This window comes from Rhinichthys klamathensis, unplaced genomic scaffold, assembly GCF_029890125.1.
Source record: "Rhinichthys klamathensis goyatoka isolate OS25496 unplaced genomic scaffold, OSU_Roscu_1.1 h1tg000048l_1, whole genome shotgun sequence".
NCBI classification, from domain to species: Eukaryota; Metazoa; Chordata; class Actinopteri; order Cypriniformes; family Leuciscidae; genus Rhinichthys; species Rhinichthys klamathensis.
In genome coordinates, this window is record NW_026606594.1 from 433,164 (window position 1) to 446,694 (window position 13,531).

The 13,531-nt window shown below is 39.3% G+C and overlaps 1 protein-coding gene across 1 annotated transcript in view; it reads right to left on the reverse strand.

Annotated features, from left to right (window-relative positions):
* Window positions 1-13,266, reverse strand: part of pawr (PRKC, apoptosis, WT1, regulator) — a 56,631-nt gene extending 43,365 nt beyond the window's left edge. The window contains exon 1 of the mRNA XM_056247451.1: window positions 12,487-13,266. Coding sequence (XP_056103426.1) covers window positions 12,487-12,987 — 501 coding nt within the window. The 5' untranslated portion in view covers window positions 12,988-13,266. The remainder of the gene's footprint in view (window positions 1-12,486) is intronic.
* Window positions 13,267-13,531: the final 265 nt, after the last annotated feature.

A 13,531-nucleotide genomic window follows, 5' to 3' on the forward strand; every position in this document is an offset into this window, starting at 1 on the left:
TACTATCTACCTATGTTAGTCCAAGAAAATGGGCAATTTCAGTCTGACTGTATGTTTTGGTACAGTTGAACTAAGACTTTTAAATTGCATGTAAACAGTATATTCTGTCTATTCTATCCTCACATCAGAAGCAATTTAGAAAAGTACACTTGTACTCTTTAAGTTTCTACTAAGTATTACAGCAGACAGGGGTTAAAGTCCTCTGGTCAACTAGTAAAACCTGGTGTAGGATGATGCGCCATGCGTGTAAAGAGGACTCTGTAAAAGTGTTTTTCCTTTTCAAGCATGTGGCGAACAGGTTGTGCTACACTCAATGCTCTCATTTTAGAGATTCAAAATGAGGATAATGTGCAACAAATCCTCTCCACGTCTGTCAGTAGAGCTACCATCAACGTACAGAGGAAAAAAAAGTCGGACAATACACCTGCATACCAGGCAAGCCAAAGAGCATTCCACGTGCTTTCTCAGATTCAGCCCAGTGTTAATCAGTGGTTTGGGCTAGGACCGTTGGAGCATGCTTGGCCCTCCCCACCGAGGGCCTCTGTGTATGGAGCCCATTGTGTTCCAACATTAACAGACACAGAAGCATGAGTCACCTTCAAATCGTGTCTGGGTATTAGCAACCCCCTCCAATCAGAACGCTGGGAGAGGTGAAGACCGAGCACCTCCACGGCAATGTGCGCAATGCAACTCCTCGTCGGCATGGTAACGTTCAGAGGGGCATACCTGAGGTGAAGCCTAACTGCGGTCACATGGACGGGATTCTGCGTGTCTCTTAATGCGTGTCTAGAAAAAACGCAGCTGGTCTTCCTTTGGTTGCAGTGGGTAATTAACGCCCACTGGTTACATTAACGTGCTCAAATTTGTATTCTAGTTAAGCACACACTCCCAAGCTATCATTGGCCAACAACTTCTTTGTGCTTACCAACCCTTAAAAAAGATGACAGAAAACAGTCAAAACATAATTATGAATGAATCACACACAAGGCGCATAATTATTTTCCAGTCAGATTGTTGGCAATAGCTGAAAGAAAGCTAAAACAAAGGTATTAGCAAATCTCTGTTAAGACATTAGCCATTGCTATCATAATAAACCGAGACTGGTAATGTAAATAGGCCCAAGTCATCTCTCCAGTAATAAAACATCAAATTTTTCCATTAGCAGATATAAACTAAAGACAGTAACTTCATTAGAGGAAGTATATAAGGTCATCTGGCTAGTGTCTGACACAAAAGTAAATGTAAGAGTGAATGTAATATTGCTGTTGTCTGTCGCATACCCTGAGTCTGTAAGCCAAGTTGTCATTGGCTCTTTCCCAGTTGAGGGGATAAATGTCTGGGTCTTTCATTCTCTGTCCTCCTCTCTCATTTAGACATAAACCACATAGCCAGTCTGTGTTTACTAGACAGTTTCACTGTTCCAAAACATAGTGAATTGCCTGCTTACATAGCCAGATGCCTTGAAAGGTACTAACCTACCTAACTATCATGAAACTTATAATTGACCATTTTGCAACACTACATAAGAGTGGCACAGAAGTGGCTCAAAATTGATTTCAATAGAGTCTGACTTTAGCATGTTGCTAAGCTAAATAGGAAGTATTATACGTATAAAACTAAATAGCACATACAGAAATATTACAATGAACAAAACAGTTAAATTTACTTTCAATTACTACAGTTTTGTTCATTGACACTTTCAGGATTGAACTTACATGTATTTTTTCACAGTGAAACATGAATTCTGCTTCATAGGATGATCATAGGTTTTGGAAAAGGTGTTATATTTTTAAAGGCACAATGCAACGGAAGCACATCCAAGTGAAACGGATTATCAAAAAATAAAAAAATAATGTAGTGTGGTGGAGACTTAGTTCAATCCAGTCGTTGTTGACTGAATGGAGGCAGGTTTCCATTTCAAGCAGACTTTAAGCCGCAATGCCAAACTAACTGGTCTACAGATAACCAAATGTAGGCAGGTTTGTTTCTCATTGGGGCTGAAACAAGAACGGTGACAGAGAATTTGACTACAATTACAGAGAAAGACTACAATTAGGATAAGCAGACAAGAATAAACAGTTTGTCTGAAGGTTAAATGAGTCCAAACTCCAACAGCGGAGTCAACAAAGAGAGGTTAAGGAGAGGAGGATGGGGAGAAAAATGAAAAGCTGAAAGAAAGAAAAGAAAAGAAAGCCTTTAGGATCAATACGGACATAATGAAAATCCAAGATGAATATCCAGGGTTGTGTGATGGTTATGGATTAGTTAGAGCCTGACTCTCACTACAGAAAGGACAGCTAGGGCCAGCTCACAGAATACTTGACAAAAAAATAAATGAGCTACTTAAAAAAAAAAAGAAACAATCATCTGTGAATAAAAGCTGGAAATTCAAAACCACTGAAGGCCTATTGTCCAAGACGGAAATATCAGGCAAAGATCAATAGACTTAAAGTTAAAGGGAGGTTGGAGTTACAGTACCAAAGAACATGAAAAGGGAGCAAAAGGGGAATTTCCCAACTTTAATCTTATTGTTAATTACTTCACAGTAAATTACCAAGCAGGATACAAAACTCTCTCTCTGGGTAACAACAACAATCTGGAATATCAAACCTGTCAATCATCAGAGCAACATGACAATCAAATGTAGATCACTCACTGCATATCTGACCCTGTGATCCCAATCAATGATAGTTCATTCGAATAAAAGGACACAACAGGTCATAAAAGGACACTAAAAATTATAAGACAATAACCCACAAATTAGCCTTGCCTTCAGTTGCCTACTCAGTTTGAAACAGACCAAACCCAGAGCCTGCAATGATTTCTTTTACTTTGAACAGATTGCTGAACAATAACAGTTGTCATTTTGTTGGCATGATTTTTCAGGTACCATCATCAACATGTAGAATTCATACTGATGGTGAATACTACCATGGAATGAAGCAAGTTCAACTGAGATGAAGTCAGTTGAGTATGCATTTTTTAAGAGGGTCTAGAAAGAAACAACTTAAAATCAACTTCATAAGGATTTCACAACCCATTGTACTTCCTTAATATGACATTTCAGAGAGATAAAGATGTAGGGAATTGGAAATCAATTGGATCATGAAAAAGAGACGTTAGATAGCAGGACTGCACCAATTGGTTGAAATTTAAAAGGCACTGGTGATGTACACCAATGGAGTACTACATTGGAGGTTTTTTTTTTCAAAATGTATAAAGACAAACTTTTTCTTTGAAATAACAAGAACCATGGAATTGCACACAAGAACAGGAACACGTATATAAACATCTAAATGGGACCTTTCTGATTTCATGAGGACTTCATGAAAAGGCCTACCACAAACGTCAAAGAAATTTTAGTTTTGATAATACATTTATGCATTGCCTAGGTAAGGACTTCATCACACTGTCAACACAATCCTGCAGGCAAGAAGTTACCTGTCACTTACGACCATAAACAGTGCTCAGCCCTGGGCGTGTGAACATTATCGACATTCCTGCACCTGATGCCACAGCTGTTTGGTTGACAACATGTCGTTTCTAAAACATAATTTTTAATCTGCAATATAAATGTAATCACTGATATTCCAGCCAATGACGTACAGCTGCCACATCACCCTAACGCATCCCCTGCTGCAAAGGAAAAGAATGGTTGGGAAGAAAGGCTCTGCTCCTGTTTGTTATCTTTGGAACCTCCTTTGACTCACTCTTCTGGAAGGCCTGAAGATTAGCAGGTGTTGACTAGGGATCTGACCCCCTAACCTCTCACGTCAACTCTGGTCTAGAGGTTAACAGCCCCGTAGCCCGTACAAGGCCACAAAACAAGACGTTGTGGGCGTCAAGGTGAAAGGCATATTCAAGCAGTTGCCCAATCACACAGTGAGGTCTAATAAAGGTGAATGCCACAAGCACAGAAAAATACCCACAACAGCTGAAGAACAATTCAAATGAGTGAGTTGAGAAATAGCCAAGCATGCAGAACCAAGGCCAAGAGCAGGACATTAAGAGAACATTGATGCTGCCTTCATGTCTTATGGTAAATTAGTTTGTACGATAATTTCTTAGTCAGAAATTGGACATTGGTATTTATGACTAAGAAACTTTGAGATTTTTCGAGTTGGGCGGGCCATAAACATTAAACATTCTGGAGGAGAGAACCATTGCTGTAGTGACTGTCAAGTTTTATTCTGTTATCCTATAACATCTTAATTGCTCTCTTGACATTACAGTTATGTATATTTATGAATACAGTATAACAACTTGATGCATATTGTGTGTATTTTCCACAGTGAAAAAAAATAGCATTTATTTGATCGAAATTCCGGAATCATCAGCTGAAAGACTCCATAGATAGTGAGGTGAATGTATACAATGGCGTGGGTAACTTTGTGTGGTTATCAATAAATAGGATGCTACATTTTATTCAAAATCCACTGGACATTTTGGCTTTAATAACATTTCCCCCCAAAAAAATATACAAGAATGAAGGCAGCATGAGGATGGGGTATTCCAGGACTACTTTGATGGTCATGCAAAATTCATTCCAAGAAAAGTACAGGTTCATCCTTCAAAGGATATCCCTGTGGAAACTAAACTGTTGGGCTTTTTTTAAGACAATTCTTGGTTTGATGATAAATCCATGGGCTTTTGGTGGCACGTTTTTATTTGATGTTCAGAGTTTTGCCGGTTCCATTCCAAAGCATCTCTGCTATTCGTTTTTTTATGTGTCCATGGATACTCCTCCTCTGAGCAGATCCCTGGGGATTCTATTTGACTTTGAGGAACATTGAGGTACGAGGTATGGGAGAGACCTTAGAAATTATTCACATTCTTTAAAGCCTTTGCTCAAACAAATCATAACAGTTAACAAACAGTCAATACACAAATGCGACTTTAATGAAGGAAAATCAACTTAAATCCTTAATCAAGTCCAGGAATGCATACACTGATGAAAGGTCATGTTTCTTGATTGCTCTGCACATTTCTACGTTATTCAAGGCTGTTACTCAGTAATGTGACTCAAAACAAGAACACGGATAAATGTTTAAGTTTCATTTTAATGCCCCACTAGCATGGCATAGCTTGGCAACAATGCAAACATTTATTTGAGATCAAAGTCTGAGCTGAGGTGTAACCATAGAGATGTGGCATGAAACAGCATATTGTAGAGCCTTAGGTGTACTGACAAGAAGAATATGAAAGAAACTTGGAATGGTGCATGTCTTTGCAAAACTCTGTGCACCGTGCTAAGGTGTTTTGGGAACCCAATGAATTGCTATGCAATTGCTAAGGTGTTTTAAGCAGATTTTAGTGTGTTGCTATGCAGTTGTTTGAGTGTTTTGGGTGGTTTCTAGGGTGCTGCACTATCATTGTGCAAGAAATAAAACAATAATTAAAGATATGTTCTGCATATGATTAATGGATGCTTGAACATATTGGTCGTAACAACACACACACACACACACACAAAAATCGCTCTAAACAGCACATCATTCCTCAACAATCCTCATTTGAAATATAATTTTTCTCCATAGCAGTGTGGGACGTGTTGAATTCCAAAGTTTACCAATAATGGTTCGTTTTTGCCTTTAAGGATACTGCATGAATATTAAAAGCACTTCTCAAAAGATAAGAAATATACTTTAATAATGACTCCACTTTACATTGTTTTCTGTGTTTGTGCCTTTTGCTTCTATAATAAACAAGTATCTTGCATCAGGTGAAACTGATTTGAGATCTTGAAATACCAACCTATCAGCATGCTTTACACCACATGACAGAAAGAGAAAACAGACACAGTGAGAGCTGAGAGATAGAGGGAAAGGATCAAAGGATGAAAGTAAAAAAGAAAGAAAGCAAAAAGCGAGCAGGTTTGTCTTGTTGTGCAATGGTGAATGTAAGTAGACAGGCTAATGCCTAATCACGCAGAGTGGCCTGGTTTTACCACTGATTCATACCGAGCGCCCTGCTGAAAGGAATGTTCACAAACTACTAATGGCCAAATTCACTCGGTTTTATAATCATTGTTTCTGCTCACACACACAATCAAAGCTAACAGTCAGTCGTGTAAATAATAATCATTGTGACAAAATGTGAGCCGATATCATTAAAAACACGCTGGCATCGCTCTCCAAGGGTTCTGCAGTTTTTTGTAAAATACACAAATAAAACTTTCCACATTGCCTACTGGCCAATGTGTTTGCAATCCCTGTTGAATATGAATGACAAAGTGAAAGTGTTACAGTTTCTCCCCATCACTGTACAAGTAGCTACGCTACTAACCTAACTAGTTTTTCTGTAGCCTGACAGTATAGCTCAGCTGTTTTCAAAATAGTCCAGCTATTTCCAGGAACAAAAATCTTTTTCCAAAGCATTGCGGTGTAGTGTGACAAAATGTTATGTCATTGTCAAATGTGCATTGTAATCAAACACACTCTCCATGTACTATGTAACATTGCCAACTTCAATTCATTGATTTGAATTGCTTCATTCGATTAAAAAATTATTAAACAATTATGGTTCTAGTTGTATTTAGTGTAAATTGATCTGTAAAAAGATTAGTTCTCAACCTGTTATCCCTATACTAGAGCTGTCAAATTGATGAATCATGATTAATCGCATCTAAGATATAAATGAGCGTCTGTGTATATAGACACATATACATACACACATATATATATATATATATATATACATATACACACACACAAGTATGTGTATGTATATATAGTATATACACACACACACATATATATTATTTAAACACAAAATTTTATGTTAGAAGCGATTAATGGTGATTAATCAATTTGACAGCACTATCCAATACATTTACATTTTTGTCATTATATTATCTAACAATAAATATAAAGCACAGTACACTACCGTCCAAAATTTGGGCTTGGTAAGATTATTTTATGTTTTTCAAAGAAGTCACTTATGCCCATCAGTGCTGCATTTATTTGATCAAAAATAAAGTAAAACAACAATACTGACATTATGACATATAATATTACAACTTACAATAATTGTTTTCTATTTTAATTTTTTTAATTCTTCAGTGTCACATTATCCTTCAGAAATCATTCTAATATGCTGATTTGCTGCTAAAAAAAAAACGTATTATCAATGTTGAAAACAGCTGCCTGACATTTGTGTGGAAACCATGATACTTTTTTTTTTAATTCTTCGATGAACTGACAATTTTGCCCCCTTCAATTTATTCATGAGTAGCTTGGGAAGCAACAGCTTCAGAGTAATTTCTCCAACACTGATGGGCCATCTCAGTAGAGGTTATACAACTAACTATTTCCTCTTTTGAACTCTGCCCACTGATACCAAAGGCTTCAAATATTGAACCAAGATGCAACCGCTCTTGAACACAGACATACTAGATAAGAGTGGGGCCACACAGAGGGAGTAGGTCATTTAGTCCATTATCTATGCGTTGGCTGGTGCACGTTAATAAGTGACGACTCAGTCTGGAGCAATGCGTCACTGTGACGCTGACAAAGCATTTCTCAAGCAAACAAAAAGATAAAATCTAAACACACAAAGTGGAAGGGGCTATTTATAGAGTTCATACATACACCAATGAGGAAGAGTGATGAACGCACGACTGTCACAATCAACCTGCTACCTAATTCATGTGCACACACCGTGACCGTTCTGTTTCTAAGAGATGAATCCAAACGCAAAAGTTGGCGCGGTCCTCTTATTGGCACCATTACCACATGCGACTGAATTGATTGTGCCTCATTACTGTGGAAAATGACAATGCCAGTCATGCATCATAAACAAGGAAGAGCATAAATTCTGAACTGAAAGTGAGTCCGTCTGACTCTGCGTCATGCTTGAAAAGACCGGACAGCTAAATAAGACAGAGCGGAATGTAATCTGAGGAGATTGGTGACCGTTCAGAGGGCCAGTACAGGGAGTCTTGGTCTCATTGCATTCCAGCTCTTCGATTATGTGTGCTGATTTGGTCCGACAGTTAAATGGATGTAGTACATCATGCTTTGACTGTTGAGCAGTACATTAACAAGGGCTGACATCTAAGGGACCTTCCCAGAGCCTATGGCTCGTAGCAGGACCCTGAGTGTAAAGTGAGACTCTACCTTGTTTTATCAAAAACGTGGTGTTGATATATTTTTTAGACTGCTGACTCTATAGAACAGTGGCATGGAAAACTAACTTTATCGTGCTCCGAGAGCCCTCTAGTGGTCGGGAGCATTTCTGTTGTGTTGCGGCTTTATTTCGTTGTGTTGTGGCTTATTTTCGTTGTGTTGTGGCTTAATTTCGTTGTGTTGTGCACTACTGGGCCACCGTACATTACACCCCTAGAGGAGGACGTGGGAATGCAGTGTAGTCTCTACCACAAATATCAGCAGTAAAAAAAAAATGCTGGAATATCCTTTGTTGAAAGGATTAGCATAAATACTCCACTACCACTATGCTTGGTATATAGCCTGGAATGTTCTAAAAATAAAAGCAGAAAGAGTGAAGGACCAAGCTAATAACTGGTTGCTTACTGTGGCGAGCAGGACGAGGCCGAGGGCCGTGGGAGAACGGCGCGAGGCCGGTGACGTGATTGCTGATGAGCGACACCTGCGCGACGCACCAGTCTCGTATCTCTCACGGAGGAGCGGAAGCGATGACAGAGAAGGACAAGAGAGACCAGGCCTGGACTATTTTATTTAATGTTTTGTTTTATTATGTGTGGCGGGAGTCGACCTTGATGGACTACCGTCTTTACTTTCGTTTTTGTATTTGTTTAATTATTTATTATTCAAATTGTTCGCCGGTCTGCCTCCTTCTTCCTAACATCGAACATTGTTACACTTACCTTGCTTACCCATGACTGAATCTCAAAGGTATTTGTAGTGTTGAAGTGACCTTGTTTGGAAAAATGAGTGACTCTAAAACATGCTTGTTTAGGCGGCAATGTCTCATTCCAGGCAGTGGACCATCGCCAACAAAGGCAAATAAACTGTTAAACCAAATTGTTATGTTTGACATTATACAACGGCAGTTAACCAAGGTGCCAATCTTTTGACATTTAACAACAGGTCATCGACCACTAACAAATAAGTAGATCAACAACCGCAGGTTTAAAACACAGCAAACCACAAGTTGTAAAAGAAAATTGTGCTCTAACAGAAGTATTTCAATTTCATCTAGTCTTGACTTGCTTGTACGAGAACCTCGCTTGGTTAACCAGACCCTACAGATCACTAGAAGCAGAAGATAAAGAACGTTAAGGATTGCTTTTCATCCACATGACTGCTGCCAGAGCCAAACATTTGCCAGTTAGTCCAGGTTTCCTGTTCAAATGTCAGATATGGCAAATTCCCTAAAGACCTCACAATGTACACACTTGGTATAATCTCTTTCAACGTTTCGATATCTAGTCCAGCTTTAGGTGCTCAGAGGTGAAAAACAACTCATTGCCACTAGCAACTCATTCAGCAAGAAACAATGATAAATATTTAGCCTTTTTCTCAGGGGTGAATTCCATTCAATTGGGACACAATATTACATGATCCCCTCAGTAATCCAGGTTCATTTCCAGTGCTCCTGCACAAAATCCAGCATAAAGAGTTTCCATGGCCCATAAAGAAGAGATTGTCGTTGTTTATGCTGAATTTGGAATTTGAAATGGAAAACCGCCAAGAAGACCGGACATGGAGGCTTTTATCTACAAACGGGTCGTGAGGAGTTTGAGACTCGGCCAGATGTCAAACAATAGCATTTGCGTTTATTAGAGCTGCGCTGGCCCAAACACTCTGAAATTAAAACAAACTTCTCAGTCACCCCAGCAAAATACACGTAGCAAAAGAACATTTATAAAATGTTCTGGCTGATGATATGAACTTTCAGATCTGTAATACTAAACAAACATGTTATGGATTAAAGTTACAGTCGGATATACACAGCTGAACCAGCTTCAAGGTGTCTGCAACGGATTGCTCATGAATTACTTGGAGCCGGAGTTCCAGGCAGCCTTTATACAGGTTAACGGCCCCCCATAACAATGACAGTGGGAAACAAAGTTTAGGTTTCAGGGAGAGAGCTGGGAGGCTCCACAAGAGTCTGATAACTCACAGCAAGCTGCTAAACGCACACGGTCGAACAATGAGCCCTATCAATTTGAAGCCACGGCAGGAAGTACAGGGAAACAACCTCCAGAAAATCCTGCAACTCTTTTCTCAAAGCTGTTCAGGGACGAATTGCAAGAGCATTTTCACAAAACTAAGCAGACACTGGACATGCTTGATATGTCCAAGAGGTGTGAGACATATGGTTGGACACCATACCAAGCATAAATAATAGTTTCAGGTGATGGGACTCTGGTTGAATGGGTTTAGACAGCTTGTCATGGCCATTAACTGCCTTCACACTTACACACTAAAAGCGCTCAAACTGCATGACATGCTCCCTCGCTTATGCTCACTTCAACCCGAGAGAATAAAAAGAAAGTGTCAAAATGATAAATAATTTACCCAGCCTCACACACATTCTTGCAGTAACAACCCCAGCAAGACCATGGTGCATGAGTGTGTATACTTAAACACTCATCTCTCAAATACACCCTAACATTAAGTCTTGGCCTGTGCCCACTTCCCAAACTACTTTACCTTGGCACAGTGCAAGAGGCTAATGACAGGATGTCTTCAGCCAAAGCAGACATACTGGTCAGCCTCCAACAGTAACCATCCACGGGGCAGTGGAGCTGGGTGGTATGCAGACATTCACAGCTCTAGTGTGTACACCAATGGCACAATACACTAACAAGCCTCGTTGCTTATGTGTGGGAATGTGATGGATTGAAAGGGGAGAAACTTATGAGGCAGTTGGCATGTTTTGGAGGAATTGTTATGGTGAACTGATCAGATGACGAAGTGTCTTAAACTAGAGGAACAGCCGTACCATGTTCTCCCTACATTGCATGATGTAGAATGTTACTCTGCAACCCACAAAATCATTATATGGAGAAAATAAGTATAATATGATCTCAATCTGTTAGTCATCAGACTTGTTGGCTTCTAGTCTTGATTTATGTGAGTGTTGCTTAGAGGAGAACATGTATTGAGCTGATATTTCACATACTTACATAAGGCAGACATACAAGCTAAGCGATGGGAGTGACATTTAACGATGGATTTTAGATTACAGCTTTTTCTACTTAAGTTAACTTGGCAAGAGTTGTGTCTATATAAGGAAATGTGGTTGCAAAAATGCCAGTTTTGGACAGATGGACCAACAGATCACTTACAAAAGAGGTGTCATAGTATTACCATGTTTTTGGAGTATGATAAAAGTAAAGTAGTCAACTCAAAGTGTTCTAGTCACATGGTATGGCTAGGATAAGTTCTAGATAGCAAATGTAGTTGAAATAATGGCAACACATAGTAACAATGGATTGTTGTACAACTATTGTACTTGTCTCCTTTAACATATTTAGGATACTGTCCTAGTAAATATGGTTCCAAATAGGGTGACAGATCACTTACAGTCAGAAATGTATCCTGTATTACCGCTTTTTTTTAAATGGTGCCAAAGGCAACACCATGTTTTTTTGGAAACTAGCATGATGGTAATACTAGGATTTTAAGTACACAGCATATTAATGTAAATCTTTCAGTATCGTGGACAAGTAACCATTACAATGGTTTTATGGACATGGGTCCATTATAATAATATCATATTGTCTTTTTGTTTTTTTACTTAATTTACAAAACCTGTCTAACATGATGTCTACATAATTAATGCCAACTTCATGAAAATAAACCAACAGATCACTTACAAAAAAGTATGATGGTATTGCCACCCTTTTTCGTACAATGGTACAATTTAGTTACAAAACATATTTAGGATACTATTTATAAATATGGGTGCCAAAAGATCACTTACACAAAAGTACCAAGGTATGGTGGTAACACCATAGCATTCTTTAAAGTATACATGGCATATTAATTTGGCAATCCTTCAGTATTATGGTATAGGCCTACATCAAAGTATCATAGCCAAGTAACCATTACCCTGGTTTTATGGAAATTATACTATGGTAATACCATGTTTTTAAACTTAATCGGCTAAAAAGCTGGCTACATGAATAAATGTGGTTCCAACTTGCAACAATGCCAACAAAAAGATCACTTGCAAAAAGGAACCATGGTATTGCTGCCTTTTTGTAAATTAGGTACCATGGTAAAAACATTCTTGTCTACTTTAGTTACAAAACATATTTAGGATACTGTCTATGGTTGCAACTCCAACATGGTTCTATAACACCATGGTAATATCATGTTTTTAATGCTTAATTTACATGCTGTTTACATACATAAATGTGGTTGAAAAAAAGCCAACTCAGTAGAAGTACCCTGGCATTATTATGTGTTTTTTGGAAGTATACTTGTAGTACCCTCTGATACCATATTGCTGCTGCTACCTGGAAGAAATGGTTAACTTTAAAAGTGAACTCACCTCAGTGGACGGTATGCTGACAACACCTGTTGATCTCCTCTTCTCTCTTAACTTCCTTTTCTCGATCTGTCCTTTGCCCTTTCTGGCGCTGGGTCCTGAGCTCTTCTTCTCTTTGCTCTTGCTGTGTGTTGGACTCTCCTTATCGCTGTCATCCACACCAGCGGGGCTGGGGCTGGGGCTGGGGCTCGAGCTCTCCGCCTGCGGGACTCCGCTCACTTTCTCCGGCGTCTTCTTCAAGCTTCCCCCGGGGGGCTCGGGTGACTTTGACTCGTCCTCCGGCCGCTTCAAAGCGGATAAAGAGGAGGACCGGGCCACCGGATAGGAGGACGAAGGGGAGACGCAGTTGACCGAGCTGCCGTTGTTGTTTAACTCAGTAACGTTAGTTCTCCCGGTGGCGGCGGCGATGTCTCCAAGCATCTTCGCTCTCATCTTCTCGCGCTTTGCTTTCCATTCCTCCAGAAAGTCCGTTGCGCTGGTAGATTTAAATCCTCCCGTTGCCATGATTTCCTTTTGAAAATGTCTCGTGCGACCCAACTCACTTTGTAAACACACTATACAAATATTGCTTTTCAGATCCGCCACATTCCTCAGAAGTATTTAGAGATTGTTTTAAAATAAGTGTGCTTTTAAAGTTGACCCAAACTGTGATGAACTCACTTTAAAACATTCAAAAGCTGTCAAGTAAGTGCTGTCTCGAAAGAAAGTATCCGGTAAAGCTCACCTGCGCGCGCATGAACATTCGTCAGAAGTTCAGGTGAACTGATCGTTGGACTGAACTGGATTAGTTACAGCACGCGCACTCCAGCGCTGAGTCCTGCCCCTCTTCCGAAGAGTTTCCGAGCAGTCACGAAAATGAACGGAAATATCCGAAGGGAAATGATAGGGACTTGTCATTACTATTGGCACATTTAACATTCATTTCATATTTTTAATTTGCTTCAATAAAAATATTTAACTAGGGAAAGATGAAGTAGCCTATAAACCCACCTTATTTTTTGTCTCTTGACAATAGACGGGACAAAATCTAATGTCGACACTTTTGGAT